Source organism: Athene noctua, chromosome 24, assembly GCF_965140245.1.
Source record: "Athene noctua chromosome 24, bAthNoc1.hap1.1, whole genome shotgun sequence".
Lineage (NCBI taxonomy): Eukaryota > Metazoa > Chordata > Aves > Strigiformes > Strigidae > Athene > Athene noctua.
The window spans coordinates 4,015,138-4,036,158 of NC_134060.1; the positions used below are offsets into that span (position 1 = coordinate 4,015,138).

The 21,021-nt window shown below is 51.2% G+C and overlaps 3 protein-coding genes across 7 annotated transcripts; 1 reads left to right on the plus strand and 2 right to left on the minus strand.

Moving 5' to 3' along the window:
• Nucleotides 1–31: 31 nt before the first annotated feature.
• Nucleotides 32–10,588, plus strand: MTFR1L (mitochondrial fission regulator 1 like). Of its 2 annotated transcripts, XM_074926090.1 has the most exons (7): nucleotides 32–147; nucleotides 327–443; nucleotides 1,416–1,520; nucleotides 2,209–2,318; nucleotides 3,130–3,341; nucleotides 6,235–6,547; nucleotides 10,272–10,588. In XM_074926090.1, the coding sequence occupies exons 2-7, from the start codon at nucleotides 429–431 to the stop codon at nucleotides 10,375–10,377; spliced, it is 861 nt and encodes a 286-aa protein (XP_074782191.1). In that variant the 5' UTR covers nucleotides 32–147; nucleotides 327–428; the 3' UTR covers nucleotides 10,378–10,588. The 2 variants fall into 2 exon arrangements, with proteins under 2 accessions (XP_074782191.1, XP_074782190.1); XM_074926089.1 differs by lacking the exon at nucleotides 327–443 and having other exon boundaries at nucleotides 97–147.
• A 139-nt stretch (nucleotides 10,589–10,727) lies between these two features.
• On the minus strand, nucleotides 10,728–15,799 carry AUNIP (aurora kinase A and ninein interacting protein). Of its 2 annotated transcripts, XR_012635110.1 has the most exons (4): nucleotides 15,697–15,799; nucleotides 15,272–15,407; nucleotides 12,575–13,534; nucleotides 10,728–12,205 (listed from the first exon to the last, which is right to left on the minus strand). XR_012635110.1 is itself a non-coding variant. In XM_074926088.1 (3 exons), the coding sequence occupies exons 1-3, from the start codon at nucleotides 15,781–15,783 to the stop codon at nucleotides 12,630–12,632; spliced, it is 1,128 nt and encodes a 375-aa protein (XP_074782189.1). In that variant the 5' UTR covers nucleotides 15,784–15,799; the 3' UTR covers nucleotides 12,503–12,629. The 2 variants fall into 2 exon arrangements, 1 of the variants encoding a protein (XP_074782189.1); XM_074926088.1 differs by lacking the exon at nucleotides 10,728–12,205 and having other exon boundaries at nucleotides 12,503–13,534.
• An 854-nt stretch (nucleotides 15,800–16,653) lies between these two features.
• Nucleotides 16,654–20,590, minus strand: PAQR7 (progestin and adipoQ receptor family member 7). Of its 3 annotated transcripts, none has more exons than XM_074926129.1 (3): nucleotides 20,392–20,590; nucleotides 19,463–19,681; nucleotides 16,654–18,024 (listed from the first exon to the last, which is right to left on the minus strand). In XM_074926129.1, exon 3 carries the CDS (start codon nucleotides 17,983–17,985, stop codon nucleotides 16,945–16,947), a length of 1,041 nt encoding a protein of 346 aa, XP_074782230.1. In that variant the 5' UTR covers nucleotides 17,986–18,024; nucleotides 19,463–19,681; nucleotides 20,392–20,590; the 3' UTR covers nucleotides 16,654–16,944. The 3 variants fall into 3 exon arrangements, with proteins under 3 accessions (XP_074782230.1, XP_074782231.1, XP_074782232.1); XM_074926130.1 differs by lacking the exon at nucleotides 20,392–20,590 and adding an exon at nucleotides 19,788–19,896; XM_074926131.1 differs by lacking the exon at nucleotides 20,392–20,590 and adding an exon at nucleotides 18,858–18,979 and having other exon boundaries at nucleotides 19,463–19,475.
• Between the last annotated feature and the right edge of the window lie 431 nt (nucleotides 20,591–21,021).

Consider the following 21,021-nt stretch of genomic DNA (forward strand, 5'->3'; position numbering starts at 1 on the left):
GCCTGGCCCGGGGCCGGCCGCCATTTTCCGCCGCGGGCGGCTCCGGCGCATGCGCGGGCGCGGCCGGAAGCGGGGGGCGGGATGTGCTTCCGGGTGATGGCGGCGGAGCGGCCGGGAGCGGGGCCGCGCTGCGCCGCCGCCCCTCAGGTACCGGCGGGCCCCGGGCGGTGGGAGCGGGCCGCGCCGCGCCCCCGGTGCCGGCTGAGGGGTGGGGGCTCGCTGCCGGCCGCGGGTGGGGTGGGGGGAGACCGGGCCCGGCTCGGCTCGGCTCCGGGGGGCCTGGTGTGGGCCGCCCGCCCCCACAGCGCGTCCCTCCTGTCTTCCAGTGAGAAGCGGCGGGAGCGCGGTAAGATGAGCCCGGTCCGCGCCCGCGGGAGCCGCAGCACCCAGCGCTGAGCCCGCCCCGGCGGCCCCCGCCAGAGCCGGAGATGGCTGCGGACTCCGTAAGTGTAACGCTGCCCGAAACGCGCCGGCGGGCCCCCGGGGCCCTTCCCCGCCCTGCCCTGGCTCGCCGGTGGCCAGGGGACCCTCAGAGCAGCCAGTGCACTCCCAGCTCGGAGATTCAATTTAAAACACGTCAGGAATTTTGAATCTTAGCCGCATAAGACCAGCGTTCAGGCATTGTGTGTGTAACAAGCTCCAGCAATAAATAAATTAAGGGATTTGTTGGTGGATTGACCAGTGAAACCTGTCAGGATTCCAGTTTGTCGTTGTGGTGTTCGCTGTCCGGAGTCGTGTACTGTCTTCTATCACGAGAGCCTGTAAACTGGCCGTAAAACTGGCAGAGGGGGAAGGCAGTCAAAGGACAGAGCGCTTCACCTTTTGAATCCAATTCAGAAGTATCCAGAGATCACCAAAACATTTGCTCTTTCTGAAAACACCCTCCAAGGCTGCTCCCGTCCCCCTCAGCTGGGATAGGCATCCAGTAGACTTGTTGTGGCTTATGACTGGCCCCCATGGGAAATAGCAGACCGTAACTTTGCCGTCATCCAAGAAATGCTTAGAGTCTGTTCAGTATATTAAAGATCACAAGTGTTCCTTTCAATAGGACTTTCTGCTTACTTATTTTTTCTTGTGGGCCCCCATGTGATGCTCTTTTCCTCCTTTTGGTGTGTTTTCATTTGGAGCTCAGTGTCTGTTACTGAGTGCTTTTAGTTTTCAGTCCTGAAAATACTACACCCGTGTTCAAAATGCCCCTTAGTAAGTGGCTGACTTTCGTGTATGTTCAGCTGAAATACAGTTTTATGGAATGAGGACCTTAGTTATTAGCAGGTTCCCAATTAAAAGTCTCACTGAACAAATAAGTCAGAGATCAGAGGCCCTGAGTTGATTGTATGGGACAATTTCCAATTTAATACATTTTAAGAAAGGCAACTGACTTGAAATATTGAATTATATCACATGGCTTCTTGTAGACGATCCCCATCTGGCAGAACAAACCCCACGGCTCAGCACGGAGCGTTGTCAGGAGGATTGGGTCAAACCTCCCTTTAAAACCCTGTCCCAGAGCAACCTTTGAGGTAAGCGGGGGCCTAAGGGATCTGGTGATTGTGTATGGGAAGCTGCTGTTCTTGAGCAAGACAAGGCACCGCCACGAGCTGCTGCTCTGTCAGCCGGGTGTCTGCAGAGTTGTATTCGCTAAACTCACGTAGCAGTATAGTTTTAAGATTTTTGTTATTTCTTCTTTTTTCAATTCTGTTCTTGTAAAATGATCGTTGGCAACTTGAGGAAAATACCTCCTAAAATAGCATCTGTGGACTGGGTTAGAGAGCTGGAGGAGACAGAAACATGATGTTGCTGAAGCAGTGCTTTGCTGTGTGACCTCCAGCAAGCCCCATGCCCTCTGGGCCTGTGTTTCCTAAAGAGTAAAACAAGTTTTATGGAAACGCTTTCGTCCCTGTTTAAGCTCAAGGACAGGGCTGGGACTTGTAGTGGCAAAGTGCTGCACGTGGCCTTGGCAGCGTGCTGGGCTGTCCCCAGTGTCCCTTCGTGGCCCCGCAGAGCGCAGCAGCGCGCCCCAGGACACGGCCCGAGGCGACAGGCGGAAGCGCTGCCTTTCCCGGAGCCGGCAGTGTTGCTGTCACACCTGACAGATGCAGCTGCTGCCCTGGGGCAGGGTAGAAAGGCTCTGACAGCCAGTGCAGCCCAGCTGGGGCAGCCTCAGGAGACAGAACCACCCTCTCCTTAATGTAACTCTCTCCTATTTAGGTTCTACCAAGTGTTTCAGAACTCTATTTAAATGATGTCCCTCCAGTCCCCACCTTGGCAGACATTGTGTGGATAGCAGCAGATGATGAAGAAACATACGCCAGAGTCAGGTTGGTTTTCTCTTTGTGTCCTTATGCCAGAGTCAGGCTGGATTTCTCTTTACTGGTCCTTATTTTCATACACTGCTTTATTTCTCACAGCATAGGCCAGACACTGGTTAAATGATCACAACTTCCAGTCCTCTCAAGGTTTGATGTGCTGCATGTTGAAAAACATTTTTCCTAAGAGACAGGGGAAAAAAAAAATGGACAAAGAACCCTGGGAGGAATTCTGTAGGAAGTGCCAGGAGCCTGTGCCATGCCCTGTTTTACTCACTGAAAGATCTGTGCAGAGTAACCCCCCTGATCTGTGGTATTTTCTGCTTAGAAAGTTGAAGAGTTGAGTTCTCCTGGGATTTAAATGTTCTGCTCCCAGGAGTTTTGTTCTGGTCAGTTGAACTTTTGTCCTTACAGCAGGGCACTAGTAATAGGTATCTTGTGAAAGATAAAATGGACTTTGTGATTGGAAGCAAAAGCTAATGGGTAAGTGATGTTCCCCATGTGCACCCAGTGCACTGCCCAGCATGGGAACACGCTGAGAAATTACTTGAAACCACATGAGCACGCCCAGACTTTTGTCCCTGCGTCTTCTCACCACATTTTGTGCCGTTGGGTCATGACTTCTGTTCCCTGTAACACAGAGAGAGCACATACAGCGGCACAGCGCATCTGTACGGCGGTACCTACAGCACAGTGCTGCAGAGGCTTCATTTATTGTGTTGAAATCTTCTGCTGTCCTGGGGTGCGGGCAGAGTGCTGCCCAGCGTTGTTGTCACAGAGGGGTCTGGGCTTTGTAAATGACCAACAGGTTTCTGTCCTGTAGAAGTGACACTCGCCCGCTGAAGCACAAGTGGAAGCCGAGTCCCTTCACCGTTATACAGCGAAATGCTTCGGTCCCCAACCTGAGGAAGCAGGAGGAGAAGCTGCTCGCCTTGAAGAAACCTGGTTTGCCAGCACTGAGCCGAACCACAGAGCTCCAGGACGAGCTGAGTCACCTTCGGAGTCAGATCGCTAAAATAGTCGCTGCAGAGTCAGGTAGGACTGTAACGAGCGGGTTTTTGTTGAACGAGGAGGGCTGTTGGTGAACCATGTTCTCCCCTCCATGCAGAGCAGACTTGTGTTTTTCCAGCAGAGCTGTGGCTCCCGTTGGTGAGGGGCCACTCTGGTGTCAGCTCAGTGCTGGATCTGTGTTCAGACATGTGCATCTGTTTCGTTGGAGGGGTCCTGCGTGTTTTTAATAAATAACTGTGTGTGCTGCATTTGATCTAGAGGCTGACCATCAACTCCAGCACCTTTTTTCATGAGAACTTTTGGTGTATTCTTGCCATTCCTGCTCCCAGTCAGCCATGAGTGAGAGTTACACCTTGATTTGGGCAGGATTGAGATCTCAGTGTTTGTTCTGTGGAAAGGACAGTGCCATTTTTGTAGCAGATAAGGTATTTGTGGGAAAACCGAGCTGAACCAATTTATTTATTTCTTTTAGTAAATTTGTATACAACTAAGAGCCATGTTTTAGCCACGAAGCTGAACCGTGAGGTTCTCTTCCTTTCATGGCTTTTCCAGTATACTCACCTCTGAAAATGGGAAGATTTGGTAGGATCCAAATCCCAGTGGTTCTACGGAGCTCCCTGCAACAGTGGCTGGTTTAGAGGGTGGAAACCAGTAAGACAGGAATTCCTTGGTGTCTGTTTATGGAGTGTTCAGAAGGCAGAGAGCTGCTGATGTCCCAACTCAAAAACATTGAACAGTTTTGCAAACTAAAGGAATTTAGTCCTCCTTGGAGACAGTTTTTCTTAAAAGCTGCGTTTCTTGTACACAGAGTACTTTTGCTGATAACCCAGATGACAGCTGTACCTTTTCCCAGAGAAAAAAGACCTATCATTTTTCTTCTTACTTTAAAAAAAAAAAAGCCACTAAACGGGATTGTGCCACACTTGAAGTGGTATCAGGCAGGTTAATTCCTGTTTGTCATGGGTAACAGTGACTGATGAAACCTTCCTTATCCTACATCTGACAGCAAATATTTTCATTCCTGGATTGCTACTTGGTGCTGCACCACGTAACGTGGAGGGAGCAAATCCCTCATGATCCATCGTAGCCCCACGGGACTTGCAGCTTTAATGACAGCTGTCCACGAGCCACAAACACATTTGAACATCAGAGTAGTTGTGGTGTTTGATTTAGTTGAAATGCCAGTTTCTACAGGAGAGATTTTTTTCTTTTTCCAGTTCTGTGTGATGGTCGGTGGACTCTCGAGAATCTACTTGGTAGCGATATTGTAAATAATATGTCACCACATGAGTATATACGGGATATTTTTAGCATGCAAAGTTGTATTTAGGTGAGATTGGGTATTTTGGATGATCCACACGCTCTCGGAGCACCCACCTCCTGGGCGGGTGTTTCCTGTCACAGCACACGGGGTCCTGCGTGCCGCTTGCCTCGACTCTGACAGCAGCGTGGGGAGATGAACCTGCTCAGGAGGGGAGGGAGCCATGTTACCCTCAACTCCGCAGGGAATAAGCAGAAAACAAGGCCCCACGGATGTCCCCTTCAGAGAGGCTGCGTGTGTCCTCTTTATTCTTCAGGTGAGATCAGAGGAGCAACCAAACTGGAATAAAGAATGGGAAATCCTGTGACTGTTCTCCTTCAAAGTGTTGCCTCAGCTCTACAGTTGCTCAAGCTGTGTGATAGAAAAGTCCATTTTAATTCAAGCAGAGTAATAACCAGGAAAATTAGAGATCCAGATGGGAGAAAAATGATTTAATCATTTAATACCTTTTCCTTCTTCCCTCTCCACTCGGCAGCAGGCCTGGTTGTTATCAGCTGGCGTTTGAGAACAGCTCGTATTGACTTTGCGTCCTCTAAGTCAATAATGGGAAGCTGTGATTTAGGGCCTAGCTGTAGCTCGGTAATCTGATGAAGGAGATAACTATTTAGCAGGCTTATTTTGGAAAGATTGATGTCAAAAAAGAAATATTGTGCAATCTGCTTTATTATATACTGTTAGAGAAATCCCTTAATTGGAAATTGATAACTATCTACAGGTTTACTCTCGAGGCCAAGGGCGTTAGTGCTTTAAGGTACAGTTTGTTTTCAGTACAGGATGGTTCTTTCAAGGAGTTGTGCACTAAGCATTTTTCTGGGTTTTTGCTTGTTTTGCTTTTTTGTTTTACACTGGAAATATCTAACTCATTTTCACTTCATAACACTCGGAATTTATATAGCTGTTCTTGGTGCATTTTAAAGCACGAACAAATAAATCCCATCTTCCCTGGGGAATAGGTGGATGCAGTTCTCATTTTACAGGGTGCTGCTGGGAAGCAAGACAGGCCAGAAAGCCTGTGGTCAGAGAGTGAACTGCTGGGACCCTCTAGTGTAAAACGCTGGAGCTCCTGCACCAGCTCTGCCATCTCACCAGGTCCAGTGGTTATGGGGGAAGGAGCCTGGAAGGAAAAGAAAGGCAAGTGGTTCTGGAGGTGATGAAGAAAAAGAGGAGAAAAGACAATTTAGATCTACACTGTGAAACAGGCTCCCACTATGACCCAGAACAGCAGCTAAAACCTCTGCTCCTCTATTTCTGAGCTGTAAAAATGGAAAAAGCAAACATTACCTGGCTTGTGCCGGGACAGGGTGCAGCATTTGGCCTGGAGGGGTGAGACAGTGATGGGCACAATCAGAGCAGAGATACGCAAGGGGGTCGGTGGGGTAAGAGGTACTGGAGAAGGGCTCGTGTTGCCACACGGGGTTGTTGGAAGCAGAATGGACACGGAGGGTAACAGAGAACGGGATGAATTTGTTTTCTTGTAGCGTGGGGGAGGCTGGCTGATGGTGCCTCTTGATTTACATTCTGTTGTTCTGGGGAAAAAAAATACCTACCTGGTTTGGTATGAGTTTATCTATCCACCTATACTGTTTTCTTTTTCAGCTTCTGCTGCATTAACACCAGACTTACTATCTCCAGGAAGTTCCAATGCATCTTCTCCTTTACCTTGTTTTGGACCCTCTTTCCAATCTACAACTTCCTTTGTCATTAGTGATATCACAGAGGAGGAGGCAGAACTCGAAAGCCCCGAGCTCCCGTCGGTCTCCATGCTTTGTTCTGCAGCCTCTGAGTGTTGTAAACCAGACCCCAAGGACCCTGACGAGGAAGATTCGGTGTCTCTCTCAAAGGCCAGCAGTTTTGCGGACATGATGGGCATCCTTAAAGACATTCATAGGATGAAGCAGAGCAAAGACTTGTAAGTGCTTCCTGAACCCTCTCAATTTTAATCTTTTTTTGTCTGTCAGATCATTGTAGACGCTGGACGTTGCATTCACTGCTTGTTGGTGCTGCTCTTTATTCATGATTTACAGGGGGGAAATACCTGTTTATGGTAGAACTTACCCACGCGTTTCTGGGGATTTTTTTAATTGATGGCTGACCCGCTGGGATAGAAAGCAGTGGAGAGGAACTGAAACCAATTAGCACAATGTTTGGCTGTTTCACCTTGTTCACCCCCCGCAAAAAAAAAAAAAAAAAATCTTGTTTGCCCTGATGAAAACCAGCACTGTGTGTGCTGGCAGCGTCGCAGCGAGGGTGGGCCCAGGTACTGCTGCTCAGTCGTCGCACGGACCCAAGCGGTCGGGCAGCTCGGCAGCTTTTTCAGCTTCTCAGCTTCTGCATGTGGCCCAGCTCTGAGCGTGGGCAGCCGGGAGTTTTCACTTGTCTCATGACGAGTTTACACATGGATCACGAGAAGGCCCCACGCTGACCTGCCAGCTGCAGGATTCTGCCCTGCTGAGAAAGGAGCTGCCTGAACCGCCTTCGCTTCACATGGGAAAGCGCAGGGATAAAGTTCAGTTTCCACATTTTTCAGCCCAAAGATCTATCCAGCCATTATGTTGTGTGAGTAAAATTCCTGGCCAAAAATAACACGTTGTGTAACGGCTGTTCACAATTTTTATGCCTAATTCAGTTTAAAAGAAATTAAATTCTTAGCACTGAAAAAATTATGTAGTCAAATGAGAAGAAATATGTTCAGCTCGCATCTAGAATGTCAGGACTGTATCACACATCCATAATTCACACAGCGTACCCTTTTGCTCTTGTGTTCCTGAAAGCTTAACCACTCACTTGCTTTATATAAACGCCTGTAATCTTCCATGGGGGTGAGTAGGATTCATGGACCACAGACAAATTGCTCCTCTTCTTTCTTTCTGTCTGTTGCAAAGCGGTGCTTTGGGCATCCAAAAATAATTTTGAATTATTAGGCAGAGAGAATTCTCAAAAAAAAAACCCAAAAACCCTCCCGTTGTGTGCACCCCCCTTCCACCTTGGCTCAGCAGGGGTCTGGGTCAGGCTTTAGGTAACTTAAAACTTAACCCGTTAGGACTGTGCCTTTCCAGTGGCCATTCACTGGCTCTGTTTGGTCTAGAAAAGCCTGTGGATGCTTCATGTTGTGACATGTAATGTTTTAGCTTTATCAGAAACACGTGTACCTCTAGGACTAAGCATTCACATGTAACAAGGTAATTATCAATCTCTAATTAGTGCCGACTGGTATGTCAGCCATATGGAAGCAGACTTTCCAGGGTAAGAAAACTGCTGCCATCTGCGTCAGATGAAGGCAGGGAAACGTGTATTATTCAGGGGAAGAAGGAACTTGTAGAAATACAGATTATAGTAGGGAGAGGGGAGGCTTTTCTGATCCACGCCACAACTGCTCTGCCAGCGCTGGCGCAGTCACGAGGAGGCAGGTGCTGGCTGGGGGAGGCTGTGAGAAGCAGCTTGTAGGTGACAGGGAGATAATGGTGGGTCACAGTTTGACTTTAGTTTCCTCCACAGAACATATGAGAACAGCCACTAATGGATGAGGGTGTTTGATCTTGCCGTTACCCTGGGAGAGAAGCTGTGGGAGTGAGGGGGAGGGAGAGACGACTTGTGCACAAAGGATTTACCAACAGCGCTGGTTCTTCTTGGTGTTAGAGGAGAGGGGAGAGGGAGGGGTTTGTACCTGGGGAAGGGGACAGTGGGCAAAGGAACTGAATCACCAGGACCCCTTGTGAGGGCCTGACTGAGTAGCCAGGACCTGGGTGACACTTGCCCCTTCTCCTGCTTGCCACAAGGCCAGGAAGGTTTTAAGAGGAAAGCTTGAGACTGTTTCTTGCTGGAGCTGAACCATTTTCCTCTCACCTATTTCTCAGCCTTTAACTTGCCTCCTACATGCAACAGTGATGTTTTAGGGAGTGGTTAGTACGTCTTAATTAAAGCTGTTTGAAGAATCACATTAAATAAATCCCTGCTGTTCATTACTTGATGAGCTTTAGGTCCTAGACACCGTCCTCAGGTGTCAGTGCAGTGCTCCTACAGCTCTACTCTTAGGTTACACAGAGCTTTTGTGCTGGCACAGGGTCAGGACTCGTAACGCTTAAAAGGCTCGTGAACTCATCCAGGGGATGATGGTACTCGATGCTTAATGAGCCAGTGACATAGATGCTCCTGTTTAGGACTCGGTGCTTAAACACAGCCTTGGAAGCTTCGGGAATGAGTGAGAAACACTTTGCAGAAATGTGCACGTTCCAGCAAGCGGGAACTAGAGCCTGGTGCAGTGGCCAGGCCCTGTGCCTGCTGGGGGTTAAACACAGGGACTGGGAGGACACTTCTGCGTGTAAGCACTACCCTGGGACTGAACAGCTGCCTTTTTCCACGATGATTTCCTTGGCCCTTTGGAAGGGGCTGTGGCACTGAGGGGGGAGGCCGTGCTCCCTGCAGGACACTTGTGCCCCGGGGTGGCAGAGGGTCCTTCTCTCACCCTGCTGGGGGTTCTCGGTCTCTTCGCTCCCCCTGGAGAGGTTCCCCTTGCAAGAGGCTACGCCCAGGCTGCATCACCTCCTCCTCCTCCGGCTGCTCCTGTCTCCCCCCTCCCTCCTCCGACACTCAGGTAACTGAATTCTCAGCTCTGCCTCTGGAAGGGTTTGGGGAGGACTCCAGCCCCTGAACTGTGTTTTTTCTCTGCACCCTTTTCCATCTGGGTGGAGTCAACGGCACCTGCTTCTGTCTACAGAATCATCTTTCAAATGGCGACACGTTTATACAACTGTGAACGAAGAACTTGCTTCAGACAGAAACCTGGCGCAGCGCTAAGGGCTGCCCGGGAGCAGCTCAGCGGTGTCTGACAGAGCTCCGCTGAGAACCAGCCCCTCACCAACACATACGGAAACACACCGGGGGGATTTTTTCTTATAGGAATGTGTAGAACACCCAAAATGTTTTCTGACCAAGGGAGGAATTCAGCTATTTTAACAAATTTAACTCTGAAATTATTATTATTATTATTATTACAGGTTCTAAATAAAACCTGAGTGAGCAATTTGTGATACCTGAGGAAAAGGAACTGGGTTTCAGCTTCCTGTAAAATAAACTCACTAACACTTTGAACATGAACTGCTTGTTTGAGCTTGCAGAAAGAGGCAGGAGGCTTTGATAACAGAATGCTACAGAAAAACCTCATGTGCAGTAGCTAAGTGGAGAGAAATGTGTACCGGCCCCCTTGAAATTACCAGTAATTACCCATATTTAAATATGAAAGCGTACATCCACTGTAGAGCAAATCAACAAAACCACCACACCACTTGTAGCTTTATAGTGAGGGGATGTAGGCTGTAAATAACTAATGAAGTTTTACTTTACTTACTTGTTATTAACACAGTTGAATGAAAATTATAAAGGGCTTTGATGCCAAGATTTTCAGGATACCCACTGATCCACGAAAGGAGCTCCAGGTTTTTAAGCCAACATGAAAGCTGAATTTTTGGCTGCTTTTTTGTTATTTTGTTTTGTTGTTCTTGCACCTCCTCCACTTGCGACAAAAGCTGATGACAAAGGCTGCAGAAAAATACTTAAAAGACACTCAATCAGAGCTGTAAACCATCAATTTTGGCACTTCTCTTTATTAATACTCTCTGCTTTTGTCTTCTGTGTAGAAACCGAACGTCAATGAAGGAGGAAGACCCAGCTGTTCTTATAGCAGAAGTTCTGAGGAGAAAATTTGCCCTAAAGGATGAGGATCTGGCCCTGAAGGAGAAATGATGTTACTGTCATTAAACTTTGTAAGCAAAAGTGTTATGCTCCCAGAATTTTCTGCACAGTAGCTGCCTTCCTAAGGATTGAGCCTTTTGCCTCTTTTATTAATTAGAAATGGTTTCTGCACTGGACACTTAGGAAAGCCCCTATGGATTTGATGTGTTTTCCATGTATTGTTATATTTAAGAAAAAAAAAAACTTTTTAAGATGACGGAAATTCTTTTCCACCTGTATTTTGATGTTGATTATTGATAAGGATCTTCTGAAGAGTGCAACGAGTGCTGCTGGAGGATGTTCTTTCTACCTACAGTTTTCCTTAGGTTCAAACTAAGCATTAATATATAACAGCCCTTAAATAGAACTAGTTACCATTTCCAGTATAAAGGGATGTTGGACATCCAGTTCTCTCTGTGCTGCGTACAGCAGAGAGCAGCTGAGCCCCAGCTAATTAACGCTGGGGGTGAGGAGGTGCTGGGCTCAGCGCGCAGAGGCGGCTCCGAGCCGGCGGGAGGATGAAACGGCAGCGATCAAAGCGCTCAGTCACGCCTAAGGGATCCCCGCAGTTGCATGACAGAATGGCCTTAATTTCTTGCCAGTAATTGAATGTTTCATTAATAGTCCTTGTATTCAGATAACGTATTTTATTTAGCATTCAGAAGGTCTATTTATTGAACCACCGATGCTAAGAACCAAGCACCCACCGCAAGAGCTGTCAGCCGGGAAGGGCAGAAGGAACTTGGCCTTGTCTGTGGCTGCAGCTCTCACTGAAGAGGTTTCCTTCAGCTACACCTTCTCTGCAACGTTCCTCATGGCTGTATTTATGATTTTTTTTTTTCCTTTATATAAAATGGAGCCTTAATAAGACAACGGTTGTCCTTGATATTATGGTTGTGCAGATTTCCAAACACGCCAGCAGGGGGGTGGATCCTGGGGAGCTTCGGGGGGTGGAATTTCAGCTGCTGCAGCTGAAGCGGGGGCTGGCGGGGCTGCAGCTGAAGGATTTTCTTAATCAACCCTTGAAAAATTAGGTTAAAGGCGAGAGAAGAGGTTTGCACTACCTCTGGCCACCCAGTGTGGGGGAGCAGAGAGAGTATTTACGACTTAATCACTTTTGTAGAGAGTTGACAGAGGTTCTCCCTCCCGGATGCAAACCGGGAGCACGGGGCCACGCGATCCTTCTGTCCCAGGGAGGCTCCTCTGCGTAAGGATTTGGTGGGGTAGGACGGAGCTGCACCCCAGCGTGCAGGCTGGATCTAAGAGCCCATTAGCACAATTAACTTCTGGCCTATGACATAACACCTGTCCGATCTGTTGTATTGAAATTCTAACCCCGTGGGACACTCAGGATGTCTTAAAGGGCAGCGCTTACACTGTTAAAGACCTACTTGACATTTTAAAAAAAAAAAAAAAGTTAAAAGTGAGCTGTTTCTGCTGACAGAGCAGGTTGCTGTTCTGGAGTGTGATCCTGGTGGCAGATGGACTCTGGCTCGTGACCCCCTGGGGTTTGGGAGCAGCTGGTCCCTGCACTTAGAACAGACAGAATTTAAAGCACACCCCTCCACAACGATGGCCCTGCAGGAGCACGGCTCAGCTGCAGCCCCCCCGCCCTGCTCCACCTCGGTGCATCCCGCCCCTGACAGAGCCCCGAGTCCAACGTCGGGATTAGTCCAGACTTACCCAGAACGGACTCGCTCTCAGAATTCCTTCTCTTTGTCAGAGTCTTCCTCACTTCAAACCTCGGGTCGGTCAGTCTGGCAGCAGCAGCTCAGCGCTGCGATGGCCCCTCCTGTCATCACCACACACTCCCACGGACAGGGGTGGCACAACCACAGTCCTGAAATAAGAATGTAGCTGAGCCCGGTGCTTCCTCGAGGCAGCTGGCATGAAGCAGACAGCGCAGTTCCTAAGCCAAGCCTAGAAAACCTTTAAATTTGGAGTTCCAGGATCCTAAGAGACACAGACATTTTTGTTAGCAGCGGGCTCCTTCAGGCCAGACAGCAGCACGTTACATGAACACCAAGGCAGGACTAAAGCCAGGCCTTTGCCAATCAGGATTGAAACAGCAAAGCCATTATAAACATTCCTTTTAAATTTTATTTTTATTAAAGCAAAATTTCAGAGAACAAGGAGGTCCTGCCTGTTGGCACAGATCTAGTGCATCTGCTGGCTAGACTGTACATATAGAAACAATGAGTACACTTACCTAATTCCCAACACTTTCTTACAAAAAAAGGCTTCACAAGCAGTCACGTCCCTGATCAGTGTTTAATCACCCTGTTCCCCTCCGAGTCCTGCGTGAACAGCGACTCGTAGCACACCTCTAGCGGCTGCTCCCCCGCCTCGCTCCAGCTCCTCCTCGCAGCGTGGCCGGAGCGGCCCCCGCAGGGAGAGTCGGGCAGCTGCCCGCCAGAGCTGCCCTCGCCCCCAGGAGGCGGCGGGGCGTCCCGGCACCGGTGGGCGATGACTCTGTTCCCCTCCGAATCCTGGGTGAAGAGCTGACTGCAGGGACGGCTCCGTCCCGCCTCACGGCCGAGGGCCGAGGCAGCGCCGGGGGAGCGGCCACACTCGCGCAGGGGCTGTGCTCGAGCTGCTCGGCGTGGAGATGAATAAAACCCGGCAGCCCAGGTACTGTCTCCCGTTAGAGCAGGATTTATATTCTCAGTTTCAGAGAAATCAGTTAAGGAATCAACACTACTCGAGTGGTGCGGTTTCTTATTCCGGCTTGCACCAAGTCTTGGTTGGAAATCCAGTCCGGTCTTGGCCTCCTCTCGCTCCGTTATCCCACCCTCTGGAAGTGTTTCTCCAGCCAATAAACCAGACTTGTTTCTGTGCGCGATGATCCGGTTGCCCTCTGAATCCTGGGTGAGGCTGAAGCAGCAGGAATCCTCTCCCGCCCCACAGGAGGCTTCCCTCGGGCTGTGGGACTCCGCCGGTAACAACCAGGAGCCTGGCAAAGGAGGCGGCGAGGCCGGTGCTGCCCGTGCATGGCGCTGGGGTGTCACCTGCGCCGTCCCCTCGAACCCGAAGAGTTGTTTCTGGGCTTCCCCCATCTGCGGCAAAGCCAAGATCTTCACAGGGGCAGCAGCCAGAGAAATACCTTTTTCTTTAGAGTCTTTATTCAGGTTGAAAGGAGATGGCCTGAAGTTTTCTTTGTCTGTTTCATCTGAAAACAACACAGAACTGGTTACAGCCAGAGCTGGCACTCACATTTCTCAGGGTTATCACTACCCACAGCACCACTCCCTGCTGCCTGACTCAGAACTGCAGCTTCGCTGCTCCCTCGAGTCGTGCCACACGGACTGTTCCACACCAGAGCGGCACCGCCGCCGCCTCGCCACGACCCGAATTTGTGCTGCCGAGGCTGTGACGCAGCGGCAGCCTGGAGTGCTGGAGCAGCTCAAAAACGTAAACTTTCCTCAAGTGAGGTGCAAAAGCTGCACCTCCAGCTGCTTGTCACTGGCTTCTCTGCCCTCCTCCCCTCAGCTTTCCAAGCAGTTCACCTATGATATTCCCTTTAAAAGCAACAGCTCAAGAGTTACCCAGAAAAACTCCACCGTGAAACTACAGCGTGAATCCATGCCTGATGAAGGCAGCAAGTCCCACATTTGGTTCTGAAACCATTTAAAATCTAATATAACTTCTCAATATAAGCAAGCTCATCCTCAATTCAGGATAAGCTAAAAAAAAAAAAAAAAAATTCCAGCATTTTAAATCCTACAGACTTTGGATGAGCAGCAGCAGCATTCAGTGAATTCACCACACACAGTGAATAAATAAATGCAATCAATTGAAGGAATAAAAAAAAAAAAAAAAAAAGAGGAAAGCACACAACACAATTGAAAGGAGTAGGAATGTAACAGATCCAAAGCAAAAACCATCAATAGCCCGGTCACAACACAAAAATTCTGCCAGATAATTAAATTATACAATTTATGCAATGCTTCCTCTCATCTGCTTATCACCAACGTAGCTCAGTGTTGATGAACCAGCCCTTACACAGCCCACAGCGTACAAACAACTACACAATCCTACACTGCTGGTGGCTGCAGCCATTTCATTTCTCTCCACATTTGTTGAGACCCATGGACAAATCCCAGTTTCTTGTATTCCAGAGCACAAAAGCAGCCTCAAAAGCACAGGAGGTTATGAGTTGGCTTAATTAGCCTAAATATTCCAGTTCCTTTGTGATCCCTTCATTGGTTCAGTTAGGCTTAAACATCACATTCTCTAGAAAAGGCTTTGTCCAACCCTTAATAAAAAGCTTTCCTCGCTCACCTCCCGCTGTTTCCCCTTACAGGGAGGCTCTTTGAACCAAGTAACATTCATTTTAATTTCCAGCAATACTGTTCTTCCAAGGGCGTTGAACCAACAATTTTAGGGCTGCTATTGTTTAGAATAAACCCAGCATGTAACGCCCTGGGTGCTGCCCTGTCCCCGGGCAGGGAGAACTGCCTCCAGCCAGCTCCAGGCCCACTGCTCCTGCCCAGAGCACACCCAGCCCTGGCCGAAGCGGTGTTCATCCCCCCACCCCCGGATTGTCTTTTACACGATACCCCTGGACAAGCCAGAACTGGGCGGTTTGTAGTCGCGCTTAGGGTGAGCCAGGCTGTCCAGTGTTCCACTGAAAACCCCAGTTTTGTCAGGAGTAAAGCCTAGTGCATTACTTGGAGTTCAGCTGCCCTCCAACAAAGACTGACTGTGACAGTAAACTAAACTGCCTGCATCCACATTAACCCTCACAATAAAACTCTTTGTGGGAGTTCAAACTTTTAACCTTTACCCTCTTCACTAGAAAATACATTTTTCTGCCTAGTAAAGCTGCCAAGAAGTAAAGTGAGATGGGTTTCCTACTACAGCCTGAAACTACCTTCCCACAGGGGCACACGCTGGCCCACGTTACCTGTCTGCGAGCTGAAGAAGGTGAGGATGGTGGTTTGCCTGGCGTGTGGCCGAGAGGCTCCTGCCTGCATGAGAGAGACTGCAGCGCCCTTCTGTCCCAGAATTCGACGAGAGACTTTTGACTTGGCTGCGAGAGACTGGGTAGGGAAAGAAGCAAGCGGAAAGCGAATATATGCATTAAAAACAATTCCACTTCCAACGTTGTGGCATAATGCCCACCTCTGTGAAACGCTTCAGCTCCTCCTGTGACACCACCACAGAACGGCCGAGGTGGAAGGGGCCCACGGGAGTCCCGTCCCTCTCGCACCTCCCGAAATACTCCCGCAACAGCCTCTCCTAACTCCCACCACCGCCGCTCCTCCCACTCCACGGGGGCCACACGCTCTCCCGGGACCGCAGCAGCCCCTCGACCCGTCCGGCACCCACCTGAGCCGCGCTCTGCCTCAGCGCGGCGGTGTCCAGCCAGACATCGCAAGCCCCGGCCCGCGGGGCCGCGCCGCCCCGGCGCTTCATCCCCGGCACCGGGCGGCCTCCGGGCGGCCTCCGTCCGGCTCCCGGCGCGGGGCAGGGCGGCGGGGCAGGGGCAGGGCGGCGGGGCAGGGCGGCGGGGCAGGGCGGCGGGGCAGGGCGGCGGGGCAGGGCGGCGGGGCAGGGCGGCCCCGCCGGGGGGAGCCGGGCCCGGGCGCTCCCTCAGGCGCCGGCTCAGCCTCGCTCCCGCTTCCCGCCGACCTCCCGCCCGCCAACGGTCACCGCGCGCGCTCGCCGCAGCGAGGGACCAATCCCAGCGGCGGGGCGGGATGACCGGCAGGCGGAGCCCCGCCCACTCCGGGCCGTGCGCTATATAAGGCGGCGGCCGCTGAGGGGGAGCGATGGCGGCGGGCGGGCCCGCGAGCAGCAGGCGGGGGCTTCCACAGGCCACACATCCCGGCGGGGCCTCCCCCGGTCCTGCCCCCAGCGCGGCTGGTTCCCAGACGCAACCCGAGCCCAGACACCCCCCAGCCCCTCTCGCTTTGTCTTTACGAGCCCCATCCCTGCAGTTCCCTGCCCTGATGCTCAGATCAAACCACCACGGCCACCGCACCGGGCCCCATCGCCACTCTGGGGAGGGCGGGGAGGTCCCTGTCAGTGCCCTGGGGCTCGGCCTCCCCCACACCAACCCCAACCACCTGCTGCCTCTGACTGCACCCCCTAGGTAAGGGACAGGGCTCTGTCACTGCGCCAAGAGCTCTCTGCAACTCCCTAAGCTGTACAAAAAGGGCTTGAGACGTTATTAAACTTGTGGTTTATACAAGCTCACCTTAGCCATGGGTTAGATTCTGCCACCCCTAACCAGGGGCTGGATGGCAGCCCCTTACCTTTTGCAGAAACCCTTCCCAGCCCCCCGCTGTTCGGGTACCGGGCTGCAGCACTAACGACATTTTGTTCCAACTGTTTATTCAAACGTGAATTAAACCGGTGTGCCATTTTAAGAGCAAGCTGGAACTAATACTGAATTAAAAAAGCATAAAAAGCAGCTCTTCCTTTCCCTCCCTACAGAGAACACCGCTGCTTTAACAGTTCGCAAAGCATTTCATTCCTCTTCTCTAGGTCTGTGGCCAGGTTCATGCTGGTGTCGCCACAGCTGGCTGCAGATAAGCCCTTTGGGTGAGTTCACCTGCTTCTCCTTCAAGGCTCTTACTCTTCTTTGAAACTCAGCTTGTTCTTCACCTTCCGGGCCATGTAAGCGGCTGTGAGGACAGAGCAGGTCACAGTGAAGAGGCACAGGGCAGAGAAGTTGTGTGCCAAATCACCCTGGAGAGAGGAATAGATCTGTCGCCTGGTCTCGTAGTCCAACACCACCGCCTCGATCTGCGCCAGCGTGCAGAGCACCAGGCACACGTGAAAAATCTGATGGCTCTGCCCGAAAAAGTGACATTTCCCAGGGAACCACTTCTCGGGGTAAGGGTGCGAGAAAAAGAAGGCACCAATAAGGAAAAACAACACCTGGCATTTGTGATAGAGAAGGGCCAGGTCAGCCTGCTCGGAGGGCTGGGCGGTGTAGATGCGGTGGACCACGGGGCTGATGTCCAGCACATAAGCCAGGCCAGAGGGCAGCTCCTGGCAGAGCCGGCTCAGGAGGTGAGCAGACTGGTGGTACTGGTACTTGGCGTAGCAGGAACCGGCGCAGGACAGCCATGCTAACAGGACAGCCACCGGCATGTAAAACCCCTTGATTTTCTCATGCCAGCTTGGCTCGATGGTGTAGTAGTAGTGTCCCAGGGCGCTGCCGTACTGATAAATGGCGACCCCCACGTAGTCCATGAAGAAGAAGCTGTAGTGCCAGAACTCAGATTTAGCCTGCAGAAGGTGAGCGAGGGTGCTGAACGTCAGGTAGGTGATGGACGCCGCGATGATGATGAGGAGGGGTTGGGCGTGCGGATCCTGCCCAAAATCCACCCGCTGTGAGAGCTGCTGGAACCGCAGCAGCAGGATCAGCGCTGCCACCAGATGGGTCCAGACGTTGATGGCTTCGTTGTGCTGCTGGAAGAGCGTCGAGAAGTAATAACGCCAGGTCTGCTGCACAGGCCGGTAGCCGGCATGGATGTAGGGCTTCCAGAAAACCTTTGGCACCTCCGAACTGCTGACGGTGGAGGGAGAGAGGGGGACCAGCAGCGCAGGGACCTGCCTCACGTTAATGAAGAGGCGGCTGAGCTTTTCTGTGACGACTGTTGCCATGATGCAGCTGAACTCCGGGTCCCTGCCGTGCAGAATGACCTTTGGGAAGGAAAGTTTTGCTGCGGGGTTTAATAGAGACTTTACTCAAACAAAAAAAAAACAAACAAACAAAAAAATCAACAAGCAGGGGCCATTTGAATGCTTTGTCTGTTTTGTTTTTTTTTTTCCAGATACATAAAATCATGCATGACTGGAGAACGGCCTCACAGCTGAAATAAAAGAATTACCAAAACCAGTCATGGGAAGGAGGCTGAAGGGAGATTTAAGAACCCCTGGAGTGCCCCACGCTGCAGAGGCGACAGACTGTCTGGAGGAGTACAGAGGTAGAAGACACCAGTACAGGGTTAATTAACACAATAATTAACACACCAGGATGCATCAGTTCCTAGCTCACCTCTTCCCAGCAGGGAACTTCTAAACAAACTAAACACCCCCAACAAACTTCCTGCTCTAGGAGCTGCCCAAATTTTCCTCTTGGTAGCCTGTTTGCAGCATCTGTCTGTACAAATAACAACGAGCGGTGGGACAACCTGCTCTGCCTCACCAGGGGTGCACCCAGGAACGTAAATCACTAACACCAGTAACAGAAGATGTAACTTCTGTGTTTAGAGTTTTGACCATCTTTTTTCAGCTCCTGATTTTCCATGCGGCCTTGCACAAAAACAACACAGCTCGAGTGAGTTCACCCTGTTGCATCACTGAGGTCCAACAGTGTAATCTTTGAGAGCAAGCATTTCCATATTTACATTTTTGAAGCTGCTGTCCTTTCCGAGATAAAGACAGGCTTGCTGCTGCCTTCTGCCTTCTCACGACAGCCTTAAAAACATATTGAATAGAACATACTCGAAAGGAGATTTCCTCCCCCTCTTTACCTGTTCTTGCTCAGACAAGTTCTGAAGAAAACAGCCTGATTCCTGTCCAACTCCAGCGCTGATTTACGCCTCAACTCCTGGCAAGTGCAGTCATTTCAGGGACAGCTCAGACAGGAAAAACCCTTCAAAGTTTGGGAATGGGAGGAGGAGAGGATGGGACTGTTTATTTTAAAAACCTCTGTAATTTCCTCATCAAAATGGAGTAGATGGGTCTGTGTAACTCCCGCCTGCCCAAAGCTGAGGAGCACAAATGCAGATAAAAAACCAGACTGTTGGATGCTCTTTTCCCCCCTTGCCTGGTTAAAGAGGCTCCACATCAAAAACAAGCAGCCTGGCTTGGGGCAGCACCTCGCAGAGGGCAATCCTGACCCTCGCCTGGCCTCCTAAACCCTCCTGTAACACTGCGATGTGCGCAGGCTGCCAGTGAAAAATTAACTTCATAAACCTCTTCCGGACTTGCAGCTACTGCGCTGAACTGAAACAGCCTCGAGTCCTGCTGGGGAGGTGGGGGCAAAAGCAGAACTTCCCATATTAAGCTATTTTGACCAAAATTCAACAGGAAGTTTGGAAGAAAACGTTACCCTTGCGCTACCCAGAGAACTTACCTCTGCACCAGGGCTGCCCAGGAGGATGCCTGGGAGGGGGCTCAGCTCCAGAACCCACCTGACCCTGTCACTGCTGCCAGAAGACAAAATCCTCCGGGCGAGGCACCCCCGGGGCTGCTCAGGGAGATGCTGTGGCAAAAGCAGCGGGAAAAGCCACGTTCGGAGCAGCCGAGCACGAGGCGGGAGAGGGAGCGGTGTTTACCTCGGGTCCTCCAAAACCTGTTGGAGCAGGACTTAATTTGCAAAGCTCTTCCTAGCTATGAAGCCTTGAGCAATGCTGGGTTACGGACGGAGCACATCCTGCGCGGCGCTGGAAATCATTCACCTGGCTCGTTGTCTGAAGAGCACCCTCCGCATACCTCCGAGATGTCCGTGACGCTGCCTGGCATATCCTGCAGAGCATTTCCTTTCTCCAGAGCATCCACCCACCCTGCTGAATTTTTACTTAGTGATACAGACTCAGCCCCCAGCTGTTTACGTGCCCGTTTGCTCCCTGCGTACAACTGTATTTAGGCTTCTAAAGCACAAACATGGAGTTTTTTAAGTCGTGATCGGTTGGTTTCTCTCAGCACAGGCTCACCCAGCCCCCAGGATGGGTGAACCGAGTGGGTTTTTGGTGGCCAAGCTCCAGCCTCGGGGAAGCCTCTCCCTCCACCCCTGCCCAAACCCCTTTCAGGGGCAGCAGGGGATTGATCCCCCCCATTCTGGGAAGGTTTTTTCCCCCCGAGGGCGTGTTCCTTCAGGATGGGGGTGCAGCTGGAGGTCAAGGTCAGCAGGGTCTCCCCCCCCAATGCCCCAGCCGCCCCCCAGGACACCCCCACCCGGCCCTGGGGAGCCCCCCTCGGTGCCCCCACAGCTCTGCTCCCCACAACGGCTGCCGCAGTGTCCCGTGTGTCCCCCCCCCCCCGGAGCCCTCCGTGCCCGCTCACCCCCAGGCTCCCCCGGGTCCGGGGGGCAGCTGCTCCCCTCTGCCGGGGCCCAGGCTCCTCTCCTCAGCGGGGACCCGTCACGGACAGGAGGGCGAGTAAAGCGCCGGGTTTCTGGCCCCCACAGCACAGCCCGCGGCCACCCGCGAGCAGGGTGGAATCGCCACTTCTCCCCTCACCACACCCGTCACACCGCTTGCGATTGTCACTTGCTACCGCCTGGCGGGCTGTCTAGCCTAGGAAATACAACCCCACCGCTTTTTTTTTTTTTTTTTTTTTTTTAAAGCAACCTGTTTATAGTCCAGCTTTCCCTATCAGACTATTGTTTCCTTTTTCCTGCCTGAGCACCACCTCCTCCGTGCTACTTCCCTCCCTTACTCCGTTCTCAGATCATTACCATCCTCTCCCTATTCACATCCCCCAATCTCATTCCCACCCCCTAAAACTTCCATTTCCCCCCAGCAGCTCTCAGAGGAACCAGACTAAGCTCAGGCCCTGGGCATTAAGCTCCAGTTAAGCCTAACACAGGCAGCCACATAACACAGAACTAAGAGAAGGGAACAGAAGGCCCCGAGCTGAGATCTGACAGCTTTGGCAAGTCAAAACCTCACATTTAACGTCTCTTTGTGCTCT

Excerpts from the sequence above, each read along its gene's own strand:
- MTFR1L (XM_074926089.1), top strand. The coding sequence starts at position 97 with ATGGCGGCGGAGCGGCCGGGAGCGGGGCCGCGCTGCGCCGCCGCCCCT. Across the intron at positions 2,319-3,129 it reads GAAACATACGCCAGAGTCAG|AAGTGACACTCGCCCGCTGA; the intron begins GTTGGTTTTCTC and ends TCTGTCCTGTAG. Across the intron at positions 3,342-6,234 it reads AATAGTCGCTGCAGAGTCAG|CTTCTGCTGCATTAACACCA; the intron begins GTAGGACTGTAA and ends TTTCTTTTTCAG.
- PAQR7 (XM_074926129.1), bottom strand. The coding sequence starts at position 17,985 with ATGGCAACAGTCGTCACAGAAAAGCTCAGCCGCCTCTTCATTAACGTG.
- AUNIP (XM_074926088.1), bottom strand. The coding sequence starts at position 15,783 with ATGAAGCGCCGGGGCGGCGCGGCCCCGCGGGCCGGGGCTTGCGATGTC. Across the intron at positions 15,408-15,696 it reads TGAGGCAGAGCGCGGCTCAG|TCTCTCGCAGCCAAGTCAAA; the intron begins GTGGGTGCCGGA and ends TTCCCTACCCAG. Across the intron at positions 13,535-15,271 it reads CTTCTTCAGCTCGCAGACAG|ATGAAACAGACAAAGAAAAC; the intron begins GTAACGTGGGCC and ends TGTTGTTTTCAG.